Here is a 15858-nt window from a genome sequence, read left to right on the forward strand (position 1 = left end):
AAATGACAACTTACAATTACCTCTTCATAAACTGGGTCAGCGGTTGGTGTCTAAGCATTGTTATTCTTCCATTTAAGATCCACACGATAACTGGTAATAATGGTTCAACTTTACCAAAGAGTCAGAAACATTCAATAAATGTAAATCACCAGTGGAACAAACGAACTGTACAGTGTGGATTTATTCCCCTTTTCTTAAACTTTGCTATAGAATCAACTTGTGCGAGGTGTAATAGTATAAAAGAAATAATTATTGTGGGTAAAAGGTCATTAGAGCCAACAATTTGTGATGACTGAGCTAAGATGGAGAATCAGATTCAAATAGCAGCTGAGAGAGGCCGAGCTTGGAGCAGGCTGGCGCTTCCATGGAGATCTGATCTACGAAGCTAGAGTTCATTATGCAAGGCTCAGCTGTGTTATCCAATCAGAGCCCCTGCAGGGATACACCAGCACACCAAGTCTGTTGGCTGGTTTGTGTTTGCTTTCATTAGAATGATGAGTGACTGGAGGAGCACCTGACATCTGCCGCCTTACTGAGACACAAATCCTGACCCGCCGAGGCTCAAATGCAACCCACAGACAAAGCAAACACTTTACTTCACTCACCTTCTGAAAGAAATCCTCCCCGCCGTTGACTCGCCCCTCGGAGGCAGCTGGAGGGAGACACAAACACAGAACACAATTTCACACATGCATCACACAACATAATCACACACATCTTATAGGATCTTCCCTTGGGGCGCGGGGATCTACTTTTCTGGAAGTATGGAATAAAATTTTCAGCCATCTTCTGCAATCCCAGAGATTAGTCCCCACTTGTGCATAAAATTGATGACCCTAAACAGAGCCACATTGTGATAATGTGGCTTGCTGGAAATGAGGGCTGAGACAGCAGCAGAGAGAGAAAAACCCGTCATTCACAGAGAAGCAGGTGAAAAGGTCAAGAAACTCCCTCTGCAGATACGGTGAACTTGCGCAGAAAGAGGGGCCGGTGCAAAATGCAGATGTTACAGCACATCTGTAAATCCCCTCAACTGTCCATGCTAAACTCATATCATCTATGCAAAGCCAGTTCTCCCATCCCTTCCGTCATTTGGGATTTTGGAGATTTAAGGACACATTTCAGCCGGTCTGGTGTTGCCAAGACAAATATGGCTGTGATGACACTTCATCTGCGGCGGTGCAGCGGTCACCACCATCACATCACGTCACAGTAACAGGGCTTCCAGGTCTGTGGCTTTGCTCACCCATCAGTGCACGAGTCACCCACGCGCACACGGGTGGGCGACTGCCAACCTGTCGACCAGGCAAGTCCACTACAGTCACGTTTCAACTACAGCTGGCAAAAATTCACTTAAACTAAAGTCAGATTTAGTCAGTTACGAAAACGTCTGTTGGTATCACAGGAACTTTCTGCCATCCATCCTTCAGCTGTCCGTTAACAGGTTTCAAACAAACACAGGTAACAGTAGAACACACCAATGCAATCAAAGCCCCAACCTTGGTGGCAGGAGGCCACTGCGCCGAGAGCAGTGCTTCCCCCTAACATATTCACACTGAACCTGAACAGACGAGAGAAGATGTTCATCAATGGTACATTGTCAGAAATACACCTGAAACATAAAAGCTGCCTGATGACATGAATTCAGCCAGAAACACAGATCATCAGTGAGGTCTAGAAGGACACACAGCAGCCTGTAAACAAGGCCAGGCAGCCAATTAGGAAGAGGTGGATGCTGTGCCTTGGCTCAGGGGTTCAAGTCAGTTCCACATGAAGTGTGGCAACTCACAGGCTAACTCATCACAGCTGAGAGCATCTCCCAGAACACACCAAAGGGAGCCTATTTAATCTGCTACAGAAGATCAAAACAGCATCTTAATCACATGATCAGCTTTGATGAATCAAAGAAAATTTTATCATGTTTGTGGCTGGAGTCAGACCTGCCTCACGATGGTGAAGAGGATAAAATGGTGGATGCTTCAAGAGACTTTTCTGGGAAGGGGAGAATTCTGTCCTGCATAGATGATCTAAAAAAAAATTATCACAGATAAAATGAGGTTCAAAACTGATCCCTCATCAGTGGAGGATCATCAAACCGTCAATGCTACACTCAGAGACACACGCACACATGCACGCACGCACGCGCAAAGTGCTTTTTCAAGTGTGTGGTTGGCCATGATGAAACATTGAACTTTAAACAAGTCGATCAGTCAGCCTGCAGAGATGACTCAAGCCAAAAGACACCATCAGGCACAATCAGCCCGGAGCGAATCCAATCTAGAAGCATGAGTGAAAATACGAGTTGTGTCTGAAGCAAAAACATCCCGTCACCAGCTGTGTGGCATGGACGTTTGTGGGGGAGAACCCAGAGACAATGCAGAACTACCACAAGCTTCACAACCTGAACCCTGCTGGAAGGATTTAAAGTCAAGTCCTCCAAGTTCACAAAAAGGACCAAAACTGTGAGATGTACAGTATTTCTATCAGACCAAGAAGAGGAACATTCCTAACGAGGTGGCCCTCCTCAGGAAGGAGATCCACGTGGACAGAAAAGCGTCTCTCCCTCCGTCTGCAGCGTCACAACCTTTATCTTTCATTCACAAGCCAAGAGCAGCTACTCTTAAAGACGCATCCCTGAGAGTGACGCCATGGTCTCCTTAACCTCACATGAGAAAACAATAGCTTAACCTACAGCACAAAGAAGCCCCTGGACATTAAATGATCATAAAGTAATCTTTAGAAATTAAAAATACCTAAAATAAATCTTCAAATGTTTAAGAGAGTAAAGAAGTGATAAATGTGAAATCATCCTGAGGTAAAAGCAGACAAAACCAGCAGTGAAGCAACATTGGAAATGCCAACGATTGCCGTTTAGTGGGAAAAGTGCATTATTATCTTAACTCGCTTAAACAGTTGGGGCTGAACAGCATTGTGGATAATGAAGGTTGGCAGCTTTGACGAGCAATACAACAGGATGATAAATAAATAAAATAAGTCATGTGTTTATGTGGCTGCTCCCAGCAGGCTCTGCAAGGATAAAGTTACGGCCCTCCCAAACCAAAAAACTGAACTCCAAAAGTGGAAAACTTGTTGAATCACCAATACGCCAAGAAATTTATTCTTTCATTAAAGGCTGCAGCAACACTAGAAATCTGATCCAGAAACTATTCAGACGTGGCTTCTTCACTTCTTTTAGGGAGCTAAAGTGGACCAAACAGCTCTCTAAATGATGCAGCGTTCATTTCCTTGGATTGGCCGCTTTGTTTGGGCAGGTGTTAAAGCTCATCTGAACTCTGGTGTGGACCAAACAAGTGAGCTCTGGTCCTCCTGAACACTTGACTGCAAATAAAATGTGGCTCTTGGTTCACTTGCAAATCAACCCTGGTGCAAATTACACCATCAATGAGAAAGAGTGTGAGTCAGAGTCAGAGAGAGAGAGACAGAGACAGAGAACCAAAGAGATGAAGAATATTACAACAATACTGTTTTCTTCTGCCCAAACTGCTTCATCATCATCATCATCATCATCATTGTCCCCCTGAGCTAGAACCACTTTCTTGAGGACATGTCGTGGCTGTAGCCCCCCACATGCACCCCTGTATATTTGCTCCACAGGTGATTTTAATGTAAACCACCTGAGATGGTAGGCCAGCAAGGTCTGCAGCAGACACAAGTGAAGGACGTCTGGCATCCATTATTTTGTGGAAAGACCTGGGAGATTCCGTGTTTTGACACGAAAGGAATGTAAACAGTGTTGATTTCTACATTTATGGCTTCAACAGGACGCTGAAGAAAACAACAGACACAGAAGATCTGGTAAAGCAGCTCAACCCTGAGGAATTCTTTCACCATGAGATATTAGTAAAAAATAATTCAGATTTGATGGAAAGAATGAGTCTGTAAAAAAACAATCCTAATTAGATCTGAAACCCCAAATAACTCTTAAATGTAATGCTAAATGTTAGCGGTGCCAATGTTAGCAGCATTGCTTTGATAACACAGAATGAAGAATATCTAGCTATCAAGATATTTATTCCATGTCAGAATCGTTGTCAAAATCCTGACCAACAATATGGATGGATATAAAAGAAAAAAAACGTTGGCTTGTTAAGGCCTCAGTTAATCTCTAAACGTCAGAGCAGAAATCCACAACCCTGCTACTAATCATCACAGGGAAAATGTTCAACAGCTTTAGTTTTTCCTGGCAGGAGCTCAGCAGACATGACAACCTCCACAAGAAGATGTGGAGTTTAGCATCCACATCTGCTCCCATCCTCACATTAACCTGAGCTCACACTTTGAGAACCCCACAGGAAGACCGCTTCATTAACATGGTTGAAGCACAAATCTCTCCAACCCTAGCCTGTCCCACCCAAACCCAATGGTGCTGCAGTTGAAATTCAAGAGAAAGGTGTAAAAATAAACCCCCCCGGGCTACCACCTTATCGTGGTGGAGGGGTTTGCGTGTCCCAATGATCCTAGGAGCTCCGTTGTCTGGGGCTTTATGCCCCTGGTAGGGCCACCCATGGCAAACAGGTCCTAGGTGAGGGATCAGACAAAGCGTAGCCCAGGACCCCCTAATAACAAGCACCAACATTGGTTCTAAGTTTCCCCTGCCCGGATATGGGTCACCGGGGTTCCCTCCTGGAGCCAGGACTGGGGGCGGGGCATGTTGGCGAGCGCCTGGTGGCCGGACCTCTGCCCATGGAGTCCGGCTGGGCACAGCCCGAAGAGGCAACATGGGACCCCCTTCCCGTGGGCTCACCACCTGCAGGAGGGGCCAAGGGGGTCGGGTGCATTGTGTGTTGGGTAGCGGTCGAAAGCAGGGACCTTGGCGGTCTGATCCCCGGCTGCAGAAACTGGCTCTAGGGACATGGAATGTCACCTCTCTGATGGGAAAGGAGCCTGAGCTGGTACGTGAGGATGAGAAGTTCCGACTAGATATAGTCGGCCTTACCTTGCAAGGGCTCTGGTACCAGTCGTCTCGAGAGGGGTTGGACTCTCGACCACTCTGGAGTTGCCGATGGTGAGAGGCGACGGGCAGGGATGGCGATTCTCGTTGCTCCCCAGCTCAGTTCCTGTATATTGGTGTTTACCCCGGTGGATGAGAGGGTAGCCTCCCTTCACATTCGGGTGGGGGGACGGATCCTGACTGTTGTTTGTGCCTATGGCCCAAACAGCAGTTGAGTGTATCCACCCTTTTTAGTCCTTAGAGGGAGTGCTGGAGAGTGCTCCTTCTGGGGGCTCCCTCGTCCTCCCGGGTGACTTCAATGCTCACGTTGGCAATGACAGTGTGACCTGGAGAGGTGTGATTGGGAAGAACGCCCCCCCGATCTGAACCTGAGTGGTGTTTTGTTATTGGACTTCTGTGCTCGTCTCAGATTGTCCATAGCAAACAACCTTGTTCAGGCATAAAGGCGTCCATATGTGCACTTGGCACCAGGACGCCTTAGGCCGCAGACCAATGATTGACTTTGTGGTCGTGTCATCAGATTTGCGGCTGCATGTTCTGGACACCCGGGTGAAGAGAGGGACAGAGCTGTCAACTGATCACCACCTGGTGGTGAGTTGGCTCCAATGGTGGGGAAAGATGCCGGATAGACTGGGAACGTCTGGCAGAGTCTCCTATCAGGAGCTTCAACTCACACCTCTGGGAGAGCTTTGACCATGTCCCGGGGAAGGTGGGGTACATCGAGTCCGAGTGGACCATGTTCCGTGCCTCCATTGTTGAGGTGGCTGACTGGTGCTGTGGCTGCAAGGTGGTTGGTGCCTGTTGTGGCGGCAATGCCCGAACCCGATGGACACCAGCGGTGAAGGATGCTGTCGGGCTGAAGAAGGATTCGAATCGGGCCTTACTGGCCTGTGGGACTCCTGAGGCAGCAGATAGGTACCGGCAGGCCAAGCGGAGTACAGCTACGGCGGTTGGCAAGGCAAAGACCCGGGCATGGGAAGAGTTTGGTGAGGCTATGGAGAACAACTTGCGGACGGCTTCGAAAAGGTTCTGGACCACCATCCGATGTCTGAGGAAGGGGAAGCAGTGCACTGTCAACACTGTGTATAGTGGCGATGGTGTGCTGCTGACTTCAACTCGGGGTGTTGTGGATCGGTGGAAGGAATACTTCAAAGACCTCCTTAATCCCACCAACGTGCCTTCCAGTGAGGAAGCAGGGCCTGGGGACCTGGGGACGGGCTCTCCTATCTCCGGGGCTGAAGTTGCCGAGGTAGTCAAAAAAATCCTCGGTGGCAAGGGGTGGATGAGATCTGCCCGGAGTTCCTTAAGGCTCCAGATCTTGTAGGGCTGTCGTGGTTGACTCAACGCTGCAACATCGTGTGGACATCGGGGGTGGTGCCGCTGGATTGGCAGAATGGGTTGGTAGTCCCTCTTTTTAAGAAGGGGGACCGGAGGGTGTGTTCCAACTATAGGGGGATCACACTCCTCAGCCTCCCTGGTAAGGTCTATTCAGGGGTACTGGAGAGGAGGGTCCACTGAATAGTCGAACCTCGGATTCAGGAGGAGCAATGTGGTTTTCGCACTGGCTGTGGAACGGTGGACCAGCTCTACACCCTCAACTGGGTCTTGGAGGGTGTATGGGAGTTTGCCCGAACCAGTCCACATGGGTTTTGTGGACTTGGAGAAGGCATTCGACCGTGTCCCTTGGGGGGTCCTGTGGAGGGTCTTCCGAGAGTATGGGGTGTCAGGCCCGCTGATACGGGCCGTCCGCTCCCTGTACGCTCGGTGTCAGAGTTTGGTCCGCATTGCTGGCAGTAAGTCGAACTCGTTTCCGGTGAGGGTTGGTCTCTGCCAGGGCTGCCCTTTGTCACCGATTCTGTTCATAACTTTTATGGACAGAATTTCTAGGTGCAGTCATGGTGTTGAGGGGGTCCGGTTTGGTGACTTCAGGATCAGGTCACTGCTCTTTGCAGATGATGTGGTCCTGTTGGCGTCATCGGCCCGTGACCTCCAACGATCACTGGATCGGTTCGCCGCCGCATGTGAAGCGGCTTGGATTAAAATCAGCACCTCCAAATCCGTGGCCATGGTTCTCAACCGGAAAAAGGTGGAGTGCCTTCTCCAGGTCAAGGGGGAGATCCTGCCCCAAGTGGAGGAGTTCAAGTAACTCGGGGTCTTGTTCAAGAGTGAGGGAAGAATGCAGCAGGAGATTGACAGGCAGATTGGTGCACCAGTCCGTTGTGGTGAAGAGAGAGCTGAGCCAAAAGGAGAATCTCTCGATTTACCGTTCGATCTTTGTTCATACCCTCACCTATGGTCATGAGCTTTGGGTAATGACCAAAAGAACAAGATCACGGGTACAAGCAGACAAAATTAGCTTCCTCTGTAGCGTGGCTGGGCTCTCCCTTAGAGATAGGGTGAGAAGCTCTGCCATCTGGGAGGAGCTCGGAGTAGAGCCGCTGCTCCTCTGCGTTGAGAGGAGCCAGATGAGGTGGCTTGGGCATCTAGTTTGGATGTTCCCTGGACGCCTCACTGGTGAGGTGTTCAGGGCATTTCCCTCTGGTAGGAGGCCCCCGGAAGGACCCAGGACACGTTGGAGAGACTATGTCTCTCAACTGGTCTGGGAACGCCTGGGGATTCCCCCGGACGAGCTGGAAGAAGTAACGGGGGAGAGGGAAGTCTGGGCATCTCTGCTTAGGCTGCTGCCCCCGCGACCCGACCCCGGATAAGCGGTAGAGGATGGATCGCGGTGCTACAAAACAATTACAGAATGAATTCCTTCATATAGTTCAAAGTTTTGGCACTCATTCACATAGATTCCAATTTAATTTGAGAATCCAGTTTAAAACAAATGATTCAATCTTACTTCATGCTGTAGATCTGCTCCTGCGCATCAACACACAGATGGCTTCAACAAGAGCAGCTGAGAGCCTCCAGGAAACACCACAGCTTCCAGTTGCTTCCAGATAGCAACGAGTGTAAGTTATCACCTCTTCTTTTATCTCCTCTTACACAAATGTTGCACAACCAATTAAGCAACAGTGCACTATCCCTGGTATCTGGACCCCCACAGTGCAGAGAGAGACGGATGGAAGTCACTTATTATTCACATAGAGATGGATTTAGGAGAACAGACTCAACAACATTAACATTTGAACAACTTTTATGGAATTTTTGCTTCTCTAAGTGAGGGGGGAGATCTTCAGCGTCGGGAGCAGCAGGACAGAATCAGGCAAATTGAGGAGAAGCACATTGTGCTGCTGACTGAGGGAACCAAACCAAAAGCCTCTAAAGATAAACACTGAGAGTTCTTGAAGGCAGTAGTTACAGGCCGGGTGGCGCGTCTCTTTATGCATTTATGTGTGTTTTGCGAGTGCACGAGCCCATCGGCTGAGCCGGGGTGCCCTCCTCCAGAAACATTTCTAAAATAGCAACCGCAAACCAGACTGTATGTAAATCTGCACTTTGAAAAGAATTGTAGAAAAGAATCTTGAAGGGACCCTGGATTTTTTTTTTTTTTAAATGTGGATTTATGTCAGCCTTTCAGAAGGTTTCAGGAGCTGAAATGGTTCCTGGTGCTGCAGCTAAACTGGAGCTGCTGAAACAGGACCCCCAATTTTATTTTCTCCAGTAATGAATTACAGGTTTTTCCACCGGTTGAGGCTGAATTAGGCTGCAGCTCCCAAAAGCTTCATCATGGACAGGAAGAAGGAATTCAGCACGTAAGCAGAGTGGAAGAGAATTGTTTAATTGTAGCAGTGTGTTTCAGAAAAGGGAAGGAGGGAAAAAGGAGGAGAGAAATGTTGATTTATCCAGAGGACAGGTTTTATTATTCAGCTGGAATCTTTCCGTCATCTTCAAATAACAAAATCATTTTAACATCCAGACAAAAGGAGGAATTTTCCTCTAAGATTAACTCCTTTTCTTTCCACTCTACATCATTTCAGAGAGAATTCTTAAAGTTGCTCAGTGTCTCCATCTTGACCATCTGTTCAGACCATTACGTATAAAGAGTGTGAGACAGAAACACAATGGTCAGGTCCGAATGTGTTCAGTGTTAAAGTGAGGATGAGAGTCCAGAGTCTGACTCCTCTGCAGCTCTAATGCAGATGAGAAAATTGCAGCACCGCCGTTAGTGAGGAGGAAGAGGATTTCCTTCTTAATGGCGGTAAAAAGGTCTGTTCTCTGTCCACTGTCCCCACAAAGTGAGACATGTCTCCAACACCGAGCTTGTCCATTTAGTGTCGAAGGCAGAGCTCCCCAGTAAAAAAACAAATTAGTTCAGTGAGCAAAAACCGTCCATTAGTAACAGGTTGTGGCTGCTGCAGCTCCTTTATGACATGTCCACACAGCTGGCACCATAAGAGGCTTCAGCAAGCTCCTCATCATTGCTGAGAGAGAAGAAACCTCCAGCCAGAGCATGGTCACACTACTGACACAACAGGTCAAAGCAGTGCACAGAGGTGGGGGACAGAGGACAGAGGTGGAGGACAGAGGTGGATGCTGCCATTTGCACTCAGGTGTTTTATAGGTGTTTTCAGCCTGAAACAGAACAGTGTTGCAGAGAAGAGTCAGTGTAGCACAGCGCTCCTTCAGGACACATCACAGCTCCTGTCTTTTGCTTTGAGGGACATGTATAAAAACCTTGTTGCCCCTGTGGATGGCTGAAGAGGAACAATTCAGGTTAAGGAAATATTGCCTCTTTCCCCACACTTGCCCCAAAACTTCAGAGAAAAGCAGCAGTGAATTTCTTCTATGCTGCTGTAAAAGCATCCTTCACACTCACACCCGTGTCAGCATCTCAACCCTGGGAGTTCTATTTAAGGGTGCCAACAGCATAACGAACCAACCCAAATGGGGTGTCTTGGGGTGACACCGTGTTGTCAGTTCACACTATTTATTGATCCAAGTTCCAGAATCTGTGCCAGCAGCAGAGATGGTCAATGTGTGTTTGCTGAAGAGCAACATGAGCCAACAGCAGAGTAAAATAGGGCTGATCCAAATTAAAGATATATGTGCGTGTGTCTCTCAATGAGTCACGGCCATATTATTAAACATTTATCACTCTCAGGCAAATTCTGCAGTCTCAGAAGCCTGACCGATGTCCTACTCATGTCCTACTGACATTCACACAAACCTCCTGGCAACACACACACATACACATGATCCCAGAGTTAATTATCCTGATTTCTGTTGTACTGCTCCCTCACCTCTCTGGCTGACGTCTGAATTTACTACAACAGCTGGTCGACATTAAACCGAGTAACAGCAACAAAAGGTTGGAGGACGCAGATGTCCTCATGTCTTCTATTTGAGATGGAACTTACAATTTACATCTATCTGCTGTAAACTGAACCAAGCCACTTATAGGCCAGGCTTCATTTCAACTGCTTCGCTCATGTCTGTATCAAGTCAAGCAGCAAACAGTTTTGCTAAACACCCAAAGTTGGCCTTCATTTAATCTCTTATGTCTCCTCATTTTACATGATGCTGTTAACTCACTCATAGAATGTGGCTGCTTTATCATCAACTTCTCTTATCTCATCTGGAATATCGTCTGCGGATCTTTTTTATCTGGACTTTTACTCCAAAACTTGTGTTACTACAGCTCCATAATTAATGGCCCTGGTCTTTAAAGTTGCAGCAGTTTTTAGTTTAGACATGACACCCTTGGATTTGTCATCAGTCATCTAACACAGAGTGTTTGGAGGACGAGCCTGTGGCTTGAGGTGAGGGTCCAGAACAAAACTCAGGGATCCTGTCGCAGACAATAAACCAAATACAAATATACTGCAAGTAAAAGTAAAAGTATTTCAAGCTAAACTCAGGACATGATGTCCCACATTAAAGAACACATCTCATCCAATCAAAACAGCCAGATGCTCCGAATCTCTGATCCAACTGGATCAGGCCGTGGAAAGAGCCTGGAGAAAGAAGAGCTGAGACCTCTGATCCACAGAGAAACAAATGTAGAGCAGATTTAATCAGAGCAGAACGTGTGAAGCACAACAGATGTAGGAGCGAGGGAACCAGTCACGCATGGACATGCACTGGAAGGGCAGAGTTTAAAGGTTAAAGCAGCGGAGCACCGTTAGAACCGATGCACAGAAGAGCGGCCGCGGAACTCGGCTGTTCCTCTTCTACAGAATTCAGCTGCAGCGTCAACATGAACACCGTCAGCCATGATGTCATGATGTAGCTATTAAGAAACGAGACACGGTGAAGTCCCGCCATGCGATATGGACCATGCACGGGTACGGAGAGACAGGTTTAGGTGGCAGCAGGCTGTGGCCTGCGGTATGTCCGGGACACTCACATTTAGGGCCGGCCTCTGGCTTTCCTGGAACAGTTAGGGATGACATGGAGCTTTGAGGAATGTACCGAGCAGCGAGGCTGTAACCAGGACATTCTCCAGGGGAAAAGATTACTTTAAGCGCTAAATTATTTGTTGCCAATAAAATGGGACTGAAATATGTGATCAGAACTTTTATTCTAAATGTTGGGCTTTAAATGTGCTGTCTTTATCTCTGTTCATCTCATTTTTTGATGCTGCAACTTGTCAACATCTGCATCATTAGAAACCAGAAGGAAGTGAATGAATTATGTGCTAAACACACTTTCATCTTAAATGGAAGCAACCACATACTCGCTGCTCCTGGATGTCCAGGGATTGTATTTTTCCACAAAGTCGGCTCCTCACCGTCAGCATATTCTAACATCTCAGAAATCACAGCTCTTTTCTTTTGTGTCGCAGACGTTTGTTTTGTACAGACTGAGAAGTTAAAGCAAAATCAGCTCAAAAACAAACCGAAGCCTCCGCAGCGAACACTTGTGGTCGCGACTGGTTACTGCAGGAGCCCCACATGCACAAAGCTCTAACTTTTGTTGAAAAGGTCAATTATGAACAACGGTCACATTTGGTAACATATAAAACTATTTTTTTAGATGTTAGATGTTTGTATAGAATGTGTCTGTACCAAATAAATCCACAAAACGGCCTAATTAACTCCCTTAATTGGATCACGCGCGGGGCATGCTATCGAATACCTTTTTGTACCACAAATACTGAATTTTAGAACTCTAAAGGTATTAAGGTTGTAAAGGTTTATCACTTAGCAGTAACAGTGTTCAAACAGCCATTAAAACGAGTCTAAGTACATGCCTTCAAACCGTGGGGCGAAGGCGATTAACGTGGCCTGATACCCGACAAACATCTGGACTTTTACCTAACAACATGATTTCCAGCTTCTTGCGGTCCACCCGAAACCTCTCCTCAGTCCACTCCGGATCCGGCAGCGGCTGTGGTCCGCTCAGATCGTCCTCGGATCCCGGGAGGGGGGAGTCGGCGCTGCACTCGCTGTTGGATCCGTGGTCCGACTGCGGCAAGTATCCGGATAAAGAGTCGCACTGGGCAGCCATGACGCTGCGCTACAGCTTCTCAAGGGGCCAGATTATTCACGGAGCAGCGCGCAGCTCGCAGCAGACACTCGGAGCAACTCCTCGAGAGAAGTTTCACGTGTCATCGACAGAAAAAAGCGCGGCTCCTCCCAGGAACACCAGCGACCCCCCTCCCTCCCTTTGGTTCCAAACTCTGCAGAGATTTGTGCAAAATAAGCGTGTTTGGAGTTTTTTGCTTCACGGTCACGGGCTGCGGAACGTCTGCAAAATACCCAGTTCATGTGAGCCAAAACCCATTCATAAAGCCAGCATATAATCCAAACAAAGCCACTTTGAACAGAAAAGTGCAGGCTTTGAATCTCTCCTTTTTCAGTCAGGACGACGGTTTCTGGTGAGAGCAGCACATCAGCCATCAGCTCACTGGTTTACAGAGGAAACGCTTCACATCCTAGGAAATGGTTGAAAGGAAGCAATTCAGGAAACAAAGGTGCAAACCAAACAAAGGTGCTGCTGGCCAGCGGGATGAGAAAATGAGCCCCAGTTCAAGCAGCATGAAACCGTTCTTTTCTCCACCTTTAAATAATTACACAGCCTCTCCAGAAGAGCGATAAGCGAGGATATTTAGAGCTTTGTGATGACTTGAGTGAAAACTGTTGCTGACTGTTGTAAAGGAGTAATTCTTCAAAAGACACGACTTCAAAAGAGAAGAAAAACTGTCCAGTTGACACAGAAACCTACCTTGGATGACTAATTCTTTACTTTTACATTTTACCCTCGATTTAGCTCCATACTAAATCCTCATTAGGTCCAATAAAACAGTGAAGACTGTAGGTTTCCATGGTTACTGAGTGTATAGAGCCAGATTTACTCTTTTTAATTTCATGACTGTAGAGTTCAATAGCCAAATGAATGACCTGACCAGAACCAAAGGAGAAGCATCAGAACCAACCGGACTGAGGACATCTGTGTACAAGGCTGCCACCTAATGGCCGAAGGTTAACAGAGCAGACGGTGCCTTTTAAACTGACAACCAAAGAAAATCGACATAAGGGAAAAAGACAAAACCATGAATCACATTTTCTGTTTATTTATCTTCTCTGTCAAACATCATATTTACAAGTCACTTTGGTAACTGTTAAATGCACCATTATCCGTATAAGGCAAATTTTACTCAAAGAAAATCTATGAAGGTACAACAGCAACAACAACAACAGCAACAACAACAACAACAACAATAATAATAATAATAGTGAAGCCAGTGTGAAATGGTGTGCTCTTGTTCTGAGGTGTTCAGACGGCCGACACATCTTTACATGGCATATTTCTGAGTCCACTCTCTTGCTGTTTTGTTGTACCTGAACGGAGAAGAGAAATTAAATGTTTTTGGAGATGACACCATAATATCTTGTTCTATACTTACTGTTCTCTGTCTGTCTTGTATATGTGAGCAATATCTGGGACTAATGGGTCGTCTGGATTTGGGTCGCACAGCAAAGAGCATATGGAGAGTAAAACTGGAGCAGAGAGGACAACCATTATTCACACAAGGTTGTGCTTAATTAAACCCATTTTTAAGTTCTCTATTCATGATTTTAACACGTGTGTGTGTGTGATGTTAATCATGAATAGAGACACGTGTGTGTGTGTGTGAAAGTCTTCATAATAACCAGACCAGCTGCCACACAGAACCTGATGATCCATTTCAAGATTTTGTATAGAATTTTTTTAAAATCTATTTTCTTGGCATTTCCCCCACAAAATACAGAGAAATTTGTAGGATGTTTTTGTTTTTTTAAACCCAAAACAAAAATAAGCTGTTATAGAGGCATTAAAGATAAAGAGGCTCTGCAGAATGCAGAAGGCAGGCCTGTCTTCAGGTGGGGTTCACCTGTGTCCATAACATGACCAATCAGCAGACTGGGAACAGTGATTCCTTCCGTACACTTTGATCAGGATTATGGGGGCTCATTGCAAAACAGACCCGATGAGATGGTGACCTATTGTCATTGTTATGTTTCTATATTTAGACAAAATGACCTTTGGATATTGTGAGAGCAGGTGACCACTGTGTCCTCAAGATGTCAAGGCAGATATTCCCATTGCTGTTGATGTTTGGGTGGTAGATTCTGGTTGTAAAGGCAACCTAGCAAAACCAATATTTTCTTTATTTTTTTTTTACTTTGAAATTTATAAAATGTCCTTGTCTCAACTTTTTATAATACAGTATTACCTTTGGTGGTTTGAAAGGATAGTCGGTAGGAAAATAGACACCCAGAGAGAAAATCCCACCCTGATAAGGACTGTCCATCTGAAAAAGAGCTAAGTGTTTGTTGAACTCATAATGCCAGTGTTTGCTCAGTGAATACAAGTTATTAGAGAAGCTACTTGTTGTAATTAATGTTTTCCCTGCTTTGTCTAAAATAGGAGAATGTGGATTCCCACTTTCCTGTTATTTCAGCAGACTGAAGAGCAACATTGGGATGAAGGGTACCAGTATGTGCCCTTCACACAAAAAGACACCACCATAAAACCCCTTTGTCTTTCATGACATCCAGAAGCAGTATTTGAGGAAAGGCTCACCGGTCCAGTGATGGTAGCCTTCCAGTGAAACACTGAAGGAAACACAGATCAGATATCAGACACAGTCAAGTTAATAGTGATTCTCTGTGAAATGTCTGTACTGACTGTCATTCTCCTGTGGTCCAGCTGAGCAGGAAGATGGAGGATCCCTCCAAAAGTCTCTTAACTCCTGGGAAATTTAACACAGAGTTTTAAGACTCACAGCTCGGACATAAGATAGTATAGTGTGTAAATGTGCCCAATGTAAAAGCCTTAGAAACCAATTAAACAGTAGAATGTAGACACAAATTTCACAGCGAACTCATCTTTGTTGCCTTCTGAACCAACTTGGTGACTAAGTTAGTTCATTTAACTCAGACACTTTGTTTCTAGTGTTACTGCAACTGCTGTGGACAATATAACTGCTGAGAGCAGCATCTGGTGTAAGATTTAGCTCCATTGTATCCATACATTAGATGATGACATAAGCATGTTTGTAGAAACATACAGGCTTCACACCTTAACTCAACATTATTAAAATACATAGAGGTAAAATTCAATTTACCTTCTCTATTCTTTTGAAAGACATGTGGAATGCGGCCAAAAAAGCTACACGATTAACTGTGACAGCTGTAGGGTTCAACAGTAGTCGCAGATTGTGAGGTTTGACAAATGCTTCGTTTGTTTCCGTGTTTTTGTTTGACGGAACATAATGGCGTGGTGCATTATGGGAAAATGAGTTTTCATCTCCAAAAAAGACCGGCACCGTACATTTTCCTCCCGTAATGTTCACATTTCCATCTAAGACTCAAGTCACCCATTCGAAACTCTCAAAAAAAGCAAAGCTGCTCGAATGTTTACTGGGTTAAATATCTTTAAATAGTATTTAGAAGTACACGAAATTCGAAGCATGGCAATTTTAAAAAACTGATTGTTCTTTTTACATCTCC

At 45.9% G+C, this 15858-nt stretch overlaps 2 protein-coding genes across 3 annotated transcripts in view; both read right to left on the reverse strand.

The window, feature by feature from the left end:
- The window catches only part of LOC130533444 (protein bicaudal C homolog 1-like), a 37139-nt gene extending 24633 nt beyond the window's left edge, over positions 1–12506 (reverse strand). Inside the window, exons 1-2 of one of the 2 annotated variants that reach the window (XM_057046838.1) lie at positions 12178–12506; positions 606–652 (exon numbers count right to left, since the gene is read on the reverse strand). In XM_057046838.1, coding sequence (XP_056902818.1) covers positions 606–652; positions 12178–12370 — 240 coding nt within the window. In that variant the 5' untranslated portion in view covers positions 12371–12506. Of the gene's footprint in view, positions 1–605; positions 653–12177 lie in introns of those variants that run through there. The other variant, XM_057046839.1, reaches the window with a different exon arrangement.
- A 914-nt stretch (positions 12507–13420) lies between these two features.
- LOC130533448 (ubiquitin-conjugating enzyme E2 D2-like) lies at positions 13421–15616 on the reverse strand. Its single transcript, XM_057046847.1, has 7 exons — positions 15474–15616; positions 15035–15098; positions 14930–14961; positions 14580–14657; positions 14387–14492; positions 13770–13863; positions 13421–13704 (listed from the first exon to the last, which is right to left on the reverse strand). The coding sequence occupies exons 1-7, from the start codon at positions 15495–15497 to the stop codon at positions 13659–13661; spliced, it is 444 nt and encodes a 147-aa protein (XP_056902827.1). The 5' UTR covers positions 15498–15616; the 3' UTR covers positions 13421–13658.
- Positions 15617–15858: the final 242 nt, after the last annotated feature.

This window comes from Takifugu flavidus, chromosome 11 (assembly GCF_003711565.1).
Source record: "Takifugu flavidus isolate HTHZ2018 chromosome 11, ASM371156v2, whole genome shotgun sequence".
Classification (NCBI taxonomy): domain Eukaryota; kingdom Metazoa; phylum Chordata; class Actinopteri; order Tetraodontiformes; family Tetraodontidae; genus Takifugu; species Takifugu flavidus.

Excerpts from the sequence above, each read along its gene's own strand:
- LOC130533448 (XM_057046847.1), bottom strand. The coding sequence starts at position 15,497 with ATGTCTTTCAAAAGAATAGAGAAG. Across the intron at positions 15,099-15,473 it reads CTTTCAAAAGAATAGAGAAG|GAGTTAAGAGACTTTTGGAG; the intron begins GTAAATTGAATT and ends TAAATTTCCCAG. Across the intron at positions 14,962-15,034 it reads TGGACCACAGGAGAATGACA|TGTTTCACTGGAAGGCTACC; the intron begins GTCAGTACAGAC and ends TGTTTCCTTCAG.